Raw genomic sequence first — 14,864 nt, 5'->3', positions numbered from 1 at the left:
CATCTTGAACTCTCTCGAAAATTCAATGAGTTTTGGTCACTGTGTGGATATGGTCTATCATGCTGAATCCTTTTCGGAACCCGGCTTGCTTGCATGGTTGTCCTTCATCTAGTGTTCTGCCTATTCCATTCCGGATGATACAAGTGAACAACTTGTAGATGACAGACAGCAGGCAGATTTGGTGATAGTTGCTGATGTTGTGGATGTCTCCCTTCTTGTACAACAGAACAGTTCTGCTGGTTTTCCACTGGGATGGAACCTTGCATTCAGACAGATAGCGTGTGAAGATCGAGCCAGTGTATTGATAGTACTTGCGGCAGATTCTTCAGGTGTTCGGGTCTGACCTTGTCTGGACTGGGTGCTGTACGCATCTTTACTGATGAAATGGTGTCAGATTTGGGAAGGGAGGATGTTGAGAACGACATATCCATCCTGTGGAATTTGGTAGGTGGACATGGCTGTCGAAGAGATCTGAGTAGAAGTCATGAAAAATCCTCTTCATTGCCTTTCTGGAAGATTTCTGATAGATCCATCAGGACGTCAGAAGGCAGTCATCTTGGTCTTGTAGTTGGCAAAGGACAGGCGAGCATTGCAAATACTTTTCCCGGCTTCTGCAGCATCGACCAACACTACTGCTCTTCTCTCTTTGAGGTCTTCCTTTATATCTTCTCTGCACAGCTTTGTGAGCTCAGACGTTAGCTTGTGGTTGCCTGAGGCTCTCGCCAAAGCGCGTTGACAAATGAGCTCGAGAGTTTCTGAAGACAGGTGTCTTTTTGTGGCTTTCTCACTCAGCATTCTTCGCGCAGACATGGAGGTGCTGAACCATTCGATCGTATTCCTCATCGATGTTGTCAAGGATGGCATCTTCCCACGTTGCTGCAATAGTGTCAAAGAGCTCCCAGTTGGTGGTCATTCTGGGAGTTGTCTTCTTAGATTTAAATTTTGCAGGCTTTTCTCCCTGCTCTGTGAAGTAGAATTTTACACGAAGGAGATGGTGGTCAGATCCCGTTTTGAATTTTGCGACAACAGCGACATTGGTCAGGCAAAACCTTCGATTGAATATGATGTGGTCAATTTCATTGTTAAACTGTCCACTGGGAGACTCCCATATCCAGTGTTTAGATTGGGCCTTTTGGAACTGTGACTTACCATGGATGGTCTTGGTCGACATGATGAACTCAGACAGTCTCTCACCCTGATCGTTCCATTCTAAGTCATGGGTCCCAATGTGGAGTTCTTCAGGCGACCTTCTTGTTCCTATCTTGGCATTAAAATCACCAACAATGATCTTGTAGAAGGTGTGGTCTTCTTTATAGTACTTCTCCAGTTCCATGTAGAACTTCTCAATTTCTTCTTCATCGTAGGTGGATGTTGGTGTGTAGATTACAAAGATAGAAACTTCCAGCAGTGAGCTACATCTATTCGAGCATAATCATCCAATTCGGGTTGTTAGGGTTTCGAATGAATCAATGCTCATGGCCAAGTTCGTGTTGACAAGGACACCAATGCCCCTGATGCCTCTGTTGTCGCATGTTCCAAGGAACAATTTTTCTCCAGTGTCGAAAACGGCGTGATGTGATCGATGTCTTCTCATTTCAGTCAGACCAATGACATTGTACTTGATCTTCTGCACTTCCACCATCAGGTCCTAGATGGATGCTTTCGATGCCAGCATATGTGCACTGACAGTACACACAGTCATTTTAGTCTTTCTTTGTTTTGACAGTCTAGTTTATCCCTGATATTTTTTCAGCCTCTCCTTGCTCATCTTTCTTAACGCTGTCATATTGGGGGCTCTTTCGGTGTCAGGTAAATGAGGCCAATTGTTGTTACTGTTTTTGGTATATAGAATATGCCACGGGTAGCTTGCCAGGCTCTGCCATGTGGGTGGGGTACTTTCGGTAGCTTGCTGGGCTCTCCGAGAGGGATGGAGGCATGTAGGGTGGCCTCCAATCTCCCTTAGAGGTGTTCCCGTGGTTCACACCATATTTGAACCTTATTAAATATGGTGCAGGAATTATGGAAAATGGATATTTAAGTGTCTTATGGTGAGTGTCATATGGTCCAGAGAGTGGCCTGGAGTGTGGCAGTGGCTGGGTAGTGATATAGTGGGGGTTGGCTGGTGAGGTTTTTATCTGGCTTGTGTAGGGTGGGGGTTCTGGGTTTGACCCCCTCCCTAAGGTGCTGGAGATTGGAGGAGGCAGATAGAGGATCTTGTTTTTGGGTCTCATTGAGCCTAGAGTCCAAGGTCACAAAGTTCTGCTTACCTGGTTTTGTGGGGCTTCACTCATGCGTGAGGTTTGGCCCAAGTCTCTGGAGAGCGGCCTCAAGTGTGGCAGTGACTGGGTAGTGGAGGTACTTCAACTCCTTAAAAGTATTAAAGCCCAAGCAATGATATTCCCTTTGGGCTATCTCATGTCTGTCTTCTCCCTCGCCTTCTTGTTTAATTATTTCTTTTACAGGAAAGACCTGCAAAGCGGGAGTACTAGATTGCTTAACACTTGGCTGTTCAGGGAACAGTCCCACCATGTTCTTTCCTGGTGACTCTCGGGCAAGTTTTGAAGAGTCAGACTTGGCCAGAACCTTTGACGGCTCTGTGAGCTCAAGATCGAGGGCCGAAGTTCTGCCACTCGAGAGTTATGTTCCTTTTTTAATGGAATCGCCTCTCGTAGCACCTTTATATGTGAGACGAGGTTTTTTTGGCTTGACCAAAGTCAGGGAGGGGAGGAAGAAAAGGACAGGTTGTGGCTCATCGGCTGGGATAGTAGCTGAGGGGGCATGACTCCCTGTGGGCATTTATGACCCAACATAGCCTTGGGAAGCTGGAAGGCAGGAAAGTTATATGGAGGAGATTGTTGGAAGAAAGGAGGCCGGTCAAGATGAGTATAATGGGCGGCCTCTGTTTCCAATTCTGCCTCTTCATCAGGGGGAAGTTGATCAGGAGGAATTTGACATATGGAATGGAATACTGCTGGTTCCTGACTCAAGGTCTTGGATTTAATTACAGGATTGTGAATGGGCAGCATGGTGATAGAAACAGCCTTTAGAGTCAGGGCCATTAGAGTGGAGGGACTTAAGACTAGGACTTGATTTTATTTGAAGGAAGACGAGGAAGACCTAGGTTTTCTCTCCTCTAAATAGCCCTGACAAGTTGTTACTGCTCTCTGTATATCAGGGTGCCATACCCTAACACTTAGGATCTCATTAATCAGTGACCAATAATTATAGATGGTGATGTGAGCCCTTTCAGGCACAAACGTCATATAGAAGTACTGAAGGGCGTCTCTTACCCTTTTCCAACGCCTCTCATTGATAGTGCCCTCTTGAGGAAACCAAGGGCAGAAATCATCAAGAAATGTAAAAAATTGGACCAAGTCTTTCTTTTTAACTTTTACTCCTCTAGTTTTTAATGCTGTTTTTAGATCGATTATGAATTTTTCTCCGACTGATAATCCTTGTCCCATGACAGACATAAAAAGGTAAGAGCAAAGAAAGTAAGAGTGAGAAGAGTCACCAACATCCAAATATAAATTGACAAATGAGATGCTTAATAACGAGTACCTATTCGATGCACAATTTTTCTTCTTCAGGGGACGCGAATTTATCTGGGATTCGAAGCTGTGACCCTCTAATCCTGTCACGGCAGATTTCTAACGGCAGGCACACTAGTGGCGTTTAAATGCCCGACCTGTGCCCACAGGGAAGATAACGGAACTGATGACTAGTGAAAACAACGTTCGAAAAGGCACACAAAGAGGATAACGAAGAAAGGTAAAAGCACTATAACAAAAATGCCAAGGTTTTGTGGTGAAAAGCAAACGAAAGGAATAGATGTCAAGCACCCTATAGGTGGGGGAAAATGGAAGATGGAAAAGGAAGGAATTGCCTTAGCTTTTCTTTTAGACCCGTCTTCCGACCACCTAGTCTATTCCAGATCTAGGTTGAAACAAATAGGGGATAATCACCTCTTGCCTTTCCCGAAGTCCTCGCCCACTCCTACAGTGGTGACTTCTATGAACATGGGCACTTCTCCAGTGGTGCTCTTCAAAGGGGTCCCTCGTGCGTCGGCCCACGTTGGGCGCCACCCGACCCAACCCGCGGAACCGGATAACGGGGTTCACTAGGAGAGGGTGTGAGAGTGATCGGGAGACGGGAGACACACACACACACACACACATACACACATACAGAGAGAGGTGAGCAAAAGCTACTTTATTGTAACTCCACAGCGCTTATGTATGCTTAGGCTTCAATCTACTTGCGTCACGGCCTTAAGGTAAAACTAGAAATAACTAATGGCACCTGGGACAACTAGGGGAGATAACAATAGATATCCAAAGGCTCCCAACATATATGTATATACACCCATATACATATATCATGTGTTTTCCCCTTTCTTTCCTTTTTTTTTTTAATGTAAGTAAAAGAAAATTTAAATGGCGGAGGAACAGATTCTAAATGCAACAAAAAGAACATCAACATCAAAAAAAAAAACCTTACATATAACAAAAATGACTTTAGATGAAGGGTGAAATCTAGAACCTGTTTTCTACAATAGCAGTTAGATGAACATAATATTCTAGTTTTAATACTATGAAAGGAAGTAACTTTTTCAAGACTTCCATGTAACATGATTCATTTTTCTTTCCTTTTTTTAAAGAAACAAAATTATCAAAGTAATGCCCAACAGATGAGAGAAAAAAGTATTATTGTAAAGTTTATTTTTTTAAATAATGTAGTCTATAGCGGGAAAACAGACTGATCCCTGGGTTCTTGGCCTGTTGGCTGACCAGGCCATGGTAGGAGGTCCTGATCTATGTTCATACTCAGGAAAGGCGCAAATAAATGTACTAGAAAGCCAAAAAAAAAAAAAAAAGAAAAAGAAAAACCCAATAGATATCCAGAGGGTTGATCTATCTGTTCCTGTTGGCTAATCATCCTGCTCTTGTAAAAATGTCCCAGTCTCAGGTTCTTGTAAAATGGCTTTCTCAACCTGTTTATGCAAATATTTGACTGCAAGCTATATGGTGAAGGCCTGCTCACTACACCCTAGGCCCCTTATGTCACTTACTCTGGTCCTGCTTCAAACCGTTTGACTTCAAGCCCGTGACATGCCATGACTTTTCTTTTATGAGCTTCAACCTGCATCACAAGTTTTTCCCTTATCTGCTGCTGCAGTTTTCTTACACTTGTTGGGATAAGAGAAATTTTCATATTTTGCCATGATCTCTCAAGAGGATCTTTCCAGATTTCACTGAAGAAAATACACCACTGACAGTAAACTAGAGGTTAATTTTCTTTTATAAGATCCAAACAAATAAATTTTATGATTTTTATTTTTCTGGTGGTGATGGGGATTGAACTCAGGGCACACTCATGTGAGGATGCAAGACATTATCTCAACCCCTGAGAAACACTACATCTTTGTTCCCCCTCAAACAAGTGGAACAACCAAGAAGTATTCCAGAATAAGACTCTGCTGAGAGAATTCTACACCCAGATGTGTTTTATGTGGATCTCAGTGTATTGAAGATAATGTCAATGTCGAGAAATTACTGGTTGCACTCACCCTTTTGATTTTCTCATTGGCGTTTCCTCCTTTAAGGCAGGATTACAACAGGACTCCTCTTTGGGATTCTTGCTCTGAGTAGTCTGAGATTCTGCTTTTATTAAGACTGAGCAGGGGCCTCAGGATTTTGGGAACTCAATCTTTACAGATACAGTGAGATTTTAAAAAATAAGAAGCAAAGGAAAGATACTTAAATCTGGGGCAACTGGTGAGTGGTGTAAATCAATCAACGTTTGTAAAACAAAGGAGCTGCGTGCTGGGAGAGGGCCTGGCTCATACCTAGACCTGTGGCCGGAAATGAGTGTTTAGTTGGACCACTAGGTGTCAGCATTAGACCCAGGGCCTCATAGGAGCAAAGGCAAAGCTCTCCCAGTGAGCCACGCCCCAGCCCTTCATTGGTGGCTCCCCAACAAAACAGATTTGCATTAGAGACTGAACTGTCAACTGCTAGGTTTTCTAGCCTAGAGCAGGGGGCTGAGACTGAAGAATCCTTTGAAACCTCCAGCGTCCACACAGCCAAAGATGGGGTGCGGCTGTGGAGGGTCTTCTTAAGTGCTGGACCCAGGTAATACAGAAAAGGATCAGAAGCACTCCCCACTGGCCATTCCCCCTGGAAAGGACAAGGGGTAAAGTTAATCTAGATTGACCTCCTTGTCAACCCCTGGCATCCACAGGGCATCCTGAAGCGTGCCCACAGCTACAGGCAGCCTGGTCTTAGGTCTGGTACCCCAAGGGGCAAGTAGAATATACACTTTCCTCACCCCTGCCAGTAATAGCACCTGGGAATCTTCCAGGCCCAACCTGGACTGAAGGGAACCATGAAGAGAAAAACAGCCAGAGCAGCACCTTCTAGAAAAGAAACAGGAAAATGGCTGATTCCTGGCTTGTATCACAGGGAGAACTTGGCAGTCAGTTTCACTCTGGATTTGGAAAAAAGGAATTTCCGAGTAGGACACTACACAGCTACTTGCAATGGACTGATGTTGGAGAAGAAGATCAAAACTGTGCTCTGATGGGCCAGGATGGAAATTACCCAGCAAGTAGCTCTTTGTTTATTTTCTCTCTTGATTGCAGGTAATTTATTGGCAGTTAAGATCTGACATAACAGGCTACCCAATACATTTTGGTTGCAATATTTTCAACTTTTAGATTTTTTTATGAGGAAATATATTCTATGTATTTTGTTATTTTTTACTCATGAGGCTGTCGATAAGAATTTTTATATCTTAAAAAAGCCCAAGAAAAGGTAAAATTTCAGCTGCATTTAGGGTTCTATTAGAGTAGAAGTTTCATGAAGCAGATGATAAAATGGGTATTGAAATATTCACCAGGGCTCAATTCTTTTGAGTGTAAGAGTGCATAGTAGTGTTGATTAAAAAGAGTTTATTAAAAAAGTTTTTTACAGTGGAGGTTCTGCTATATGTCTATTGCAATTGGAATTCTTTTTAATAAATGCAAGTAGCTCTTTGGATAATAAAATTGATCCATCTCATGTGACGATTTTGGATTTCAGACTTTTTCCTGATCAGGGCTTCAAGTCGAAGTGCTTCATTCCTTGGTTCATTACTTCCTCTGATGTATAATGGAAGTGTTAAAGTTAGCTCCTGTGGCATCAATATGATGTGTACATATAAGGGATCTTTTTGGTTTGCCTCTGGGCGGGGGATCAAACCACAACTGGTGGGATGCAAGCTAAGCACCTAAGCCCCTGTCCTATTTCTCTGGGCCATGTACAAAGGAATGTTTTAGAGCAAAATCAAGCGTTTTTATGTTCTGATGAAGGATCTATCACTTACATTTATTAAGAAGTCTAGAATAAAAAAATGACTAGTAACTTAAGATAATAGATATGTCACATGTTCCTTGTGACTCCCAAGATGAAAATCTAACCAGGAACATTAGAAATTGTTTCTCCCCTGAAGAAATGGACTTTGGAGAGGATATTTCCAAGTTTTCCAGCAAGTTTTCCTTCTTGCTGCCACATACCAGAAATGTCTCATTGCCCAGCTCCCTAGCACAACCTGCAGAAAAAGCCCTTTGGGAACACTTAACTCAGTACTCATGGAAAGTCTAATTGGCATCTTGAGGACTGGGTCTCCAGCAGAGGTTCAGGATGTGTCCCTGTGCTGGAATCCCTCTGGTCAGATATTTAGTGTCCACAATTAGCCATAGCTGACAGACAGCCTGGTGCTCTGGGTAAGCAGCTGCTTCCTATCTCACAAGTGATTCCCTCCTTCTTCTCCTTGGCTGAGTCCAGCTAAGTCTGTCCTCATTGTAAACTCTGTAACTTTTGCTAAGGAAACATCCATGCAGTGAGCAAGGAACTTATTCTAAGTCTGCAGGGCTCGAGTCCAATTCTTGTCTTATTCTAGATGAATCTAAGCAGAGAAAGCTTCAGAGATCGAGCAAAGCCAAAAATTCAGAACAACCTTTCTTTTGATTCTGCACTCATTGATGATAAACTTGGCATTAAGACATCTCTACTAGGTAGCATTTATGGACATTCTCATTGTCCAAGGCCTCAGTGTTCTTCTTGCCTAGAGAGAGTTGGACTAAGTTTAGGTTTGATTCCAGGCTCCTTCTAGCAGAGTTTAAAGAAGTTCAGTTAGTTCCAAGTTCCTACTGAGTTCCGAGGGAGGTCAAAATCTGGGACCATATTATAAGAGCATCACACAGTATCATGTTTTGTTGTCCTGGTGGTAACCTGCTCCCAAGAAATTAGTATAAAAAATGTCTGTGTGGACAACAATCTCCTCCAGGACAGTTCCCCATTAATGGAGATTTCTGTGGTTGGAGAAGGAAGGTAGATGAGCAACCTCAGAAAAGGTTTCCTTGCATGGTCAAAGGCCAGTCTATGAGTTAATGTGGGCATAGCCAGCTCCCTGCCTATCGTATTGCAGAGCAAATCTCAGGTAAGTTGAGGTTGGAGAGGGGTCTCCAGGAAACTAATTTTAGAACCTGGCACTGCCAACTTGCTTTCTAATTGGTTAGGTCAGAAAGTGAGGTTGGTCCGTTCAGAGGAAAGCTACCTGAGAAGGCAGAGAAAAAGGTCATTTCCAGGTCACAAATCAGTTTGATATAGAAATCTACAGAGATGATGGAGACCATCGGAGGGAAGAGAAGGGAGAATATGGCCCTAAGTTCAAGGAACGTGGGTGGCTTTCTCAGCTGGATGAGAGTAAGAGGGGGAGGCAGGTGTCAGGGAAAATGAGCTCTTACATAGCCACAAGATTTTTTTGGCAGCAGATAGACGAAGAGTGATACATTAGCCCTCTTTTGTAGCAGCCAAATTATTGTCTGAAGAATAAAAATTCTTCTATTTTTGTTTCAAAATGTAAACATATAACCTAGGATGCATCAGGTCTCAGGAGAAGTTTATGCAGAAAATGACAAAGAATTATAGAGTGTCTATTTTGGTCATAATTTACAGTTTCAGGTGGATTTCATCCTGTTTAGGATGTTTAGCACTCAGTGCTGTTTAGCACTCAGTCTGATTAGTATTTATGTGACAATTGTAGTAAAGAGTATTTGGAAAATTTGTCTGGTTAAGTATCATAATCTTTGTTTTATTGACCCGATTCATATTCAGAGACTCTCATTTCTACCCAGGACATAGTTCTTGCTTTTTTCCAGGTACATAGGTTTCTTTGTATGTGTCAATGTGACATTGATACACACCTCTTTGACCACACTTATTCACCAAATATAGGCAGTATCAAGCTGTCTTTGCACTTAGCATGAGACAACAATCTCAAGTAAAACGCTTCTCCCAGTTTCACATTTTCCCAAGTAGGGGATATAAAACACACTACCTCTTCACCAATAGTTATATAAAAAATCCCTTATTTATCAATTAATTCTGAATTGATTCCATTTATATCCCCTTTATATATTTTGCTAAGTATTCAGATATGAGGTTTTCAATAATTAATAAAATTTATGTTAAAAATTATGGTTGGGGCAAGACAGCAAAAATAAGTGACACGCATATATAAGTCTTATCCAAACTGGGGGAAATGCATGTAGCTGTTGCACTTTAGTTTCTGCAGCTGCTCAGGTTTTATTGTTGGTGTTATTCATATGTTCTTTGACAATCCATTCCTTAATCCCTTTGTCCACAGTTACCCGTATTCTTTTTTTTCTGGTTGGGTGATCCAGGTCTTCATTCCTGAAGTATGAGTGCCACTAACTGTTCTGTGTGTATTGATTGTCATTTTTCTGCTAACTTTCATCTCAGTACTTTGGATTACAGACAAGCATCCTAGAAAGATGCCTGCATTCCAGGTTGTTACTTATCTCCAACCCAATTTCAACTAACCAGAATAATTCATACCAGTCAATAGACTTCTCATGCTTGTATTATCTCCGAAATGACACTGATCTGAAAGTAATTGTTTTCAACTAGCTGTTGCTATAATTATACCTCAAAGGTCTTTCCTCTGTTCTGTCAAATACTGTTTCAGGATGATGGAGAACATGTTAAGACGAGAGAACCACAGGATCAGGAACCAAGTCACAGACATCAGATGTTGTGAAGTGGGTTCTTAATTAGAAGCAATGCTTCATGGAATGTCATTATGGCGAACAAAACATTCCACCGATCCAAGGCTTGTACTGTGACAGAAGCACTGCACTCAAAAGAGACAAATACATTTCCAGGAAAAGATGTCTCTTGCAATTAGTTTCTCTTCCCGGATAGCAAGCTCCCATGCACTCAGTAACTGGCTGATGCCTACAGGAATGATTCCATATCTGGGATAAGTGTTGTTCTTCGCAACGGGCAGATTGGGATTCCATCAGAGTCCAGTGAGATTGCTCGGGTGAGTGGAAGTCCATGTTGCTGAGCACTTACACAGCCTCCTCCCAGTGCCATGGTTATATTGTTTTGAGCATTAACAAGAGTGACTAGAAAGAGCTCTGACGGACATCCACAGGATGTGCTTGTGCTTCCATATGGGAGCCATTCTACATACATCATAGAGACTATTTCTTCCTTGTTTCCATCTGAGTATATTATAAATATGTATACCAATTTTTTTTGTTTTTAAGTTATAGATAATCAAAACAGGACAAGAATAAATGTCCTGAATAAGACAGGACAAGAAGAACATCAACCACAGATAATACACATACTTTGTATTATCTTCTGAGAAAGACAATATTATATTTTGTTCATATGTAGAATAGTTGTGTAATGAAAAAAGGATGAATTGATTACGTTTATTTTGAGATGACATATGGTTGAAGGAGAAGTGTGTTAATGTGTGTGTGTGTGTGTGTGTGTGTGTGTGTCCCAGTTTGGCATGAAATGGCTCAAAGACCTTTGCAGTATTTTAGTCTGGCTAGGGCAAGCTACATTTCCCAGGCTTCCTGTTTTTTTTTCTCGTTTGTTTGATTGTTTCTGGTTCAGGTGAGCACGGGGAGATGCTTGAAGGGATTCAGAGGGCAGAAGGAATACAGTATTTCTGTCATTTCCACTCCTTGCTGACCATTTTCCTGCCCAACTCATTGGTGTTGAGTAGCAGCCAGCTCTGCCAATACTGTCCCTACCCCCTGGGCACTTTTTATCTCTCCTACCACCGATCAATGTGTGTGTTGCGTCCAGTTAGGAAGGGCCCTGCTTCTGTGTGATAACCACAGCAACAAGTGAGGGGCAGTAGAAACTGGTCTAGTCTGCCCTTGATGGTGATAGCTCATGCATGGGGGCTCCAGCATGTCCTTGATCTATCACACAGATTCATCATCCCTTCCCATTGCCAGTCCCACAGACTCTGACCTCTAGCACCAGACACAGAGGTGACTGCATTGAAGAGGGAGGAGAAGGAAAGAGAGAGAGAGAGAGAGAGAGGTACCTGACATAGAGTAGAGGCAGGTAGGGTGAAATGCAGGGGATATTGGGACATTGGTATGGGTAATGGACACAGGTGGAGGGATGGGAGTTGGAACATTGTATGTCTGGAACCCAATAATGAGTAGCTTTTGGATGGTCTATCTCACAGTGATTCAATTAAGAGAAATGACTGCATTACTGTCACTGTCACTGTCATCCTCTTGCTCATCGATTTGCTCGAGCGGGCACCAGTAATGTCTCTCATTGAGAGACTTATTGCCTCTCAATGACTTATTGTTACTGTTTTTAACATATTCAATACGCACGGGTAGCTTGCCAGGCTCTGCGGCGGGCTCGATACTCTCGGTAGCTTGTCGGGCTCTCTGAGAGGGACGGAGGAATCGAACTCTGGTCGGCGTGAAAGGCGAACGCCCAACCGCTGTGCTATCGCTTCAGCCCTTCCCCTTTAATAGCTCAGCTGGTAGAGCGGAGGACTGTAGACTGCATTACATAGATTCTTAACCAGATCACAGTCCCTAGAGGTAACGTTCAGTGTATACTATTAAATGAATATGTAAAATGAATATTTACTTTGTTTTTTGGTTTTGGGCCACACACAGCTGTGCTCAGTGAGTATTCCTGGCTTTGTGCTCAGAGATCACTCCTGATGGTGTTTGGGGGACTAGATGGGCTGTTGGAAATTGAACATGTATTGGCTACATGGAGGGCAAGTGCCATATCCACTCTACTATCCCTCCAGTCACAAATATTTAAGATTTCTTAGTGGTTCAATTTTCAGGTTGAGTCCTGATTGATATAATAAGCAAAAATGTATGTGTGTAGATTTAATGCACAGAACACATATAAAATTAACATGCATATATGCTTAGAAATTATATTATATATGGGTTTCTGCATGTATCAATGTGTACATATGTGTGTATATATATAGTTCATGTTTAATGATAAGGAACTAGTTGTAGCTTGCTACTTTAGAGTTTATAAACTTGGGCGGAAGTTTAGAGGGCAGCTCTTGATTGCTAGAGCCCTAGGTTCCAGCACCGGGAACAGCAGGAACACTGGAGCACTGGTAGAGCATCCCTCTGCATGGAACTGAGAGTATCCTCCAAACACTGGATGGTGTGACCTGAGACTTAAATAAGGAGTCCATAAACACTGGAATTTCTGAATTTCCTGTGAGAAAAACAAGTTAGGTTCTGTCTCTTTATGATGTTTTAATTTAGAATTGTTGGATAATAATAGAAACACTCTCCTTTCAAAACTTTCAGAATAAAAAGTACCTGGTGTTAAGTATACTAAATCTGAGATTTCTGATATGTATAATTTTTATCTCCACTTCCTGTGTCCAAAGGACTGGGCAGGGCGATGAGGCAGAGCAATCAGTCCTCGCTGGCTGACTTCATCCTCGAAGGGCTCTTCGATGACTCCCTCACCCACGTCTTTCTTTTCTCCTTGACCCTGGTGGTTGCCCTTGTTGCTCTGAGTGGCAACTCCCTGACCATTCTCCTCATCTGTGCTGACCGTCGGCTGCACACTCCCATGTACTTCCTGCTCAGCCAGCTCTCCCTCATGGACCTGATGGTCCTCATCACCATCATCCCCAAGATGGCTGCCAACTACCTGTCGGGCAAGAAGTCCATCTCCTTCGTGGGCTGTGCTACCCAGCACTTTGTCTATTTGGCAGTGGGAGGGGCTGAATGTGTGCTCCTGACTCTCATGTCCTATGACCGTTATGTTGCCATCTGTCACCCACTGCATTATGCTGTTATCATGAGCAGGAAGGTGGCTCTGATGATGGCTATCATATCATGGTTGGCAGCATCCATGAACTCCTTCATTCACACCATGATCTTGATGCACTTCTCTTTCTGTGGGTCTCGAACAATCCACCACTTCTACTGTGAGTTTCCTGCTGTTGTGCAATTGGTCTGTGGAGACATCACTGTTTATGAGAAGACAGAGTACATCAGCACTGTTCTGCTCCTCCTCTTCCCCATCCTCTTGGTCTCTATCTCCTATGGCTTCATCATACACAGTGTCATTCAGATGAGATCTGCTGGGAGTAAGAGAAATGCCGTTGCCACTTGTAGCTCTCATCTGACTGTGGTTTCTCTCTGGTTTGGTACCTGCATCTTCTCATATATGAGACCCAGATCCCAGCGCACTCCACTGCAAGATAAGGTTGGTTCCGTGTTCTATAGCATCATCACCCCGGCCCTGAATCCTATGATTTATACTCTCCGCAACAAGGATGTGGCTAAGGCTGTGAAGAGGGTGCTGGGGAGACATGTGGTCGTTTAAATACTATAGTTGTAGTTGCCTTGTGTACTGAGTAGAATACTGTAAGATTCTCAATCTGGATAAGCCTTAAGATTTTAGAGTTTGGTATCAAGATGTCCTCCAATTGCTTAAAAGTAAGGTGGTAAATACACAATTCTTGTATTCTAACTTGGTTTTGGGGATCTCAGTCTCATAGACTATCATGTTATTTGTTGTGCCATTATACTAAACTTGTCCTTTATATTGGCAGCATAAAGCACAATTAGTTTTCACTTCTTTTTGTTTTTTGTTTTTGGGTCACACCCAGTGATCTTCAGGTATTACTCTTGGTTTTGCACTTAGGAATTAATCCTGGCTTTGCTCAGGAGACTACAAGAGATGCTGGGGATCAAATCCCGGTCAGCTGCATGCAAGGCAGATGTCTTCCCCGCTGTACTATTGCTCTGGCCCCGTTTTTTTATTTCTAAACAATTTTTAAGGTTGGAAAACCCAAAAGAACCTGGGGGTAGGGTCACACACAGTTTTTTCTGTAGCTCTTTAGACACATATGAATCTATGGCCATACCAAAAGTTAAAGTTTTCAGATATTTTATTACAAGTGCTTTTACAAATCTTGAGAGACAGGTGAAGCAGAAAATACTAGTTATGTTTTTTAAAAGTTGGAGTCTGAGTATTGTGTCTCGTGAGTGTAAACTCATGGTTCAACCTGGACATCTCTCTCATGGTTGAAGTAATGAGAAAAGCCCCCCTTTTTGTGGGGTTGTAACACCTGGCTATGCACAGGGGTTACTCCTGGCTCATGCACTCAGGAATTAACTCCTGGCAGTGCTTAGGGGACCATAATAGATGCAGATGCTAGGAATTGAACCCAGGTTGTCTGCGTGCTAGGCAAACACTCCACCTGCTGTTTTATTGCTCCAGCCCCAAGAAAATCCCCTTCCAAGGACCTAATTCTACTGATGACTTAATCATCTTCCAAGGGCCCTCACCTCCAATATTGGGGGTTAGGTTAAGACATAAGATTTAGTGAGATGTAGTACAGTGAGTAGGCGCTTGCCTTGCGTATGCCCAGGTTTGATCCCAGGAATCTCATGTGGTCCTCTGAGCACCACAAGGAATAATTTCTTCATTGCTGAGTGCAGAGCCAGGAGTAGTTGCCAGGTT

At 42.7% G+C, this 14,864-nt stretch overlaps 1 protein-coding gene across 1 annotated transcript; it reads left to right on the top strand.

Moving 5' to 3' along the window:
• Positions 1–12,785: 12,785 nt before the first annotated feature.
• LOC129404397 (olfactory receptor 2AE1-like) lies at positions 12,786–13,721 on the top strand. The gene has a single exon (XM_055136776.1). It carries the CDS (start codon positions 12,786–12,788, stop codon positions 13,719–13,721), a length of 936 nt encoding a protein of 311 aa, XP_054992751.1.
• The last annotated feature ends 1,143 nt before the right edge of the window (positions 13,722–14,864 follow it).

Source organism: Sorex araneus, chromosome 4, assembly GCF_027595985.1.
Source record: "Sorex araneus isolate mSorAra2 chromosome 4, mSorAra2.pri, whole genome shotgun sequence".
Lineage (NCBI taxonomy): Eukaryota > Metazoa > Chordata > Mammalia > Eulipotyphla > Soricidae > Sorex > Sorex araneus.
The sequence above is the reverse complement of the archived record's forward strand: the minus strand, read 5'-3'. Positions and strand labels throughout refer to the sequence as shown.

Excerpts from the sequence above, each read along its gene's own strand:
- LOC129404397 (XM_055136776.1), top strand. The coding sequence starts at position 12,786 with ATGAGGCAGAGCAATCAGTCCTCGCTGGCTGACTTCATCCTCGAAGGG.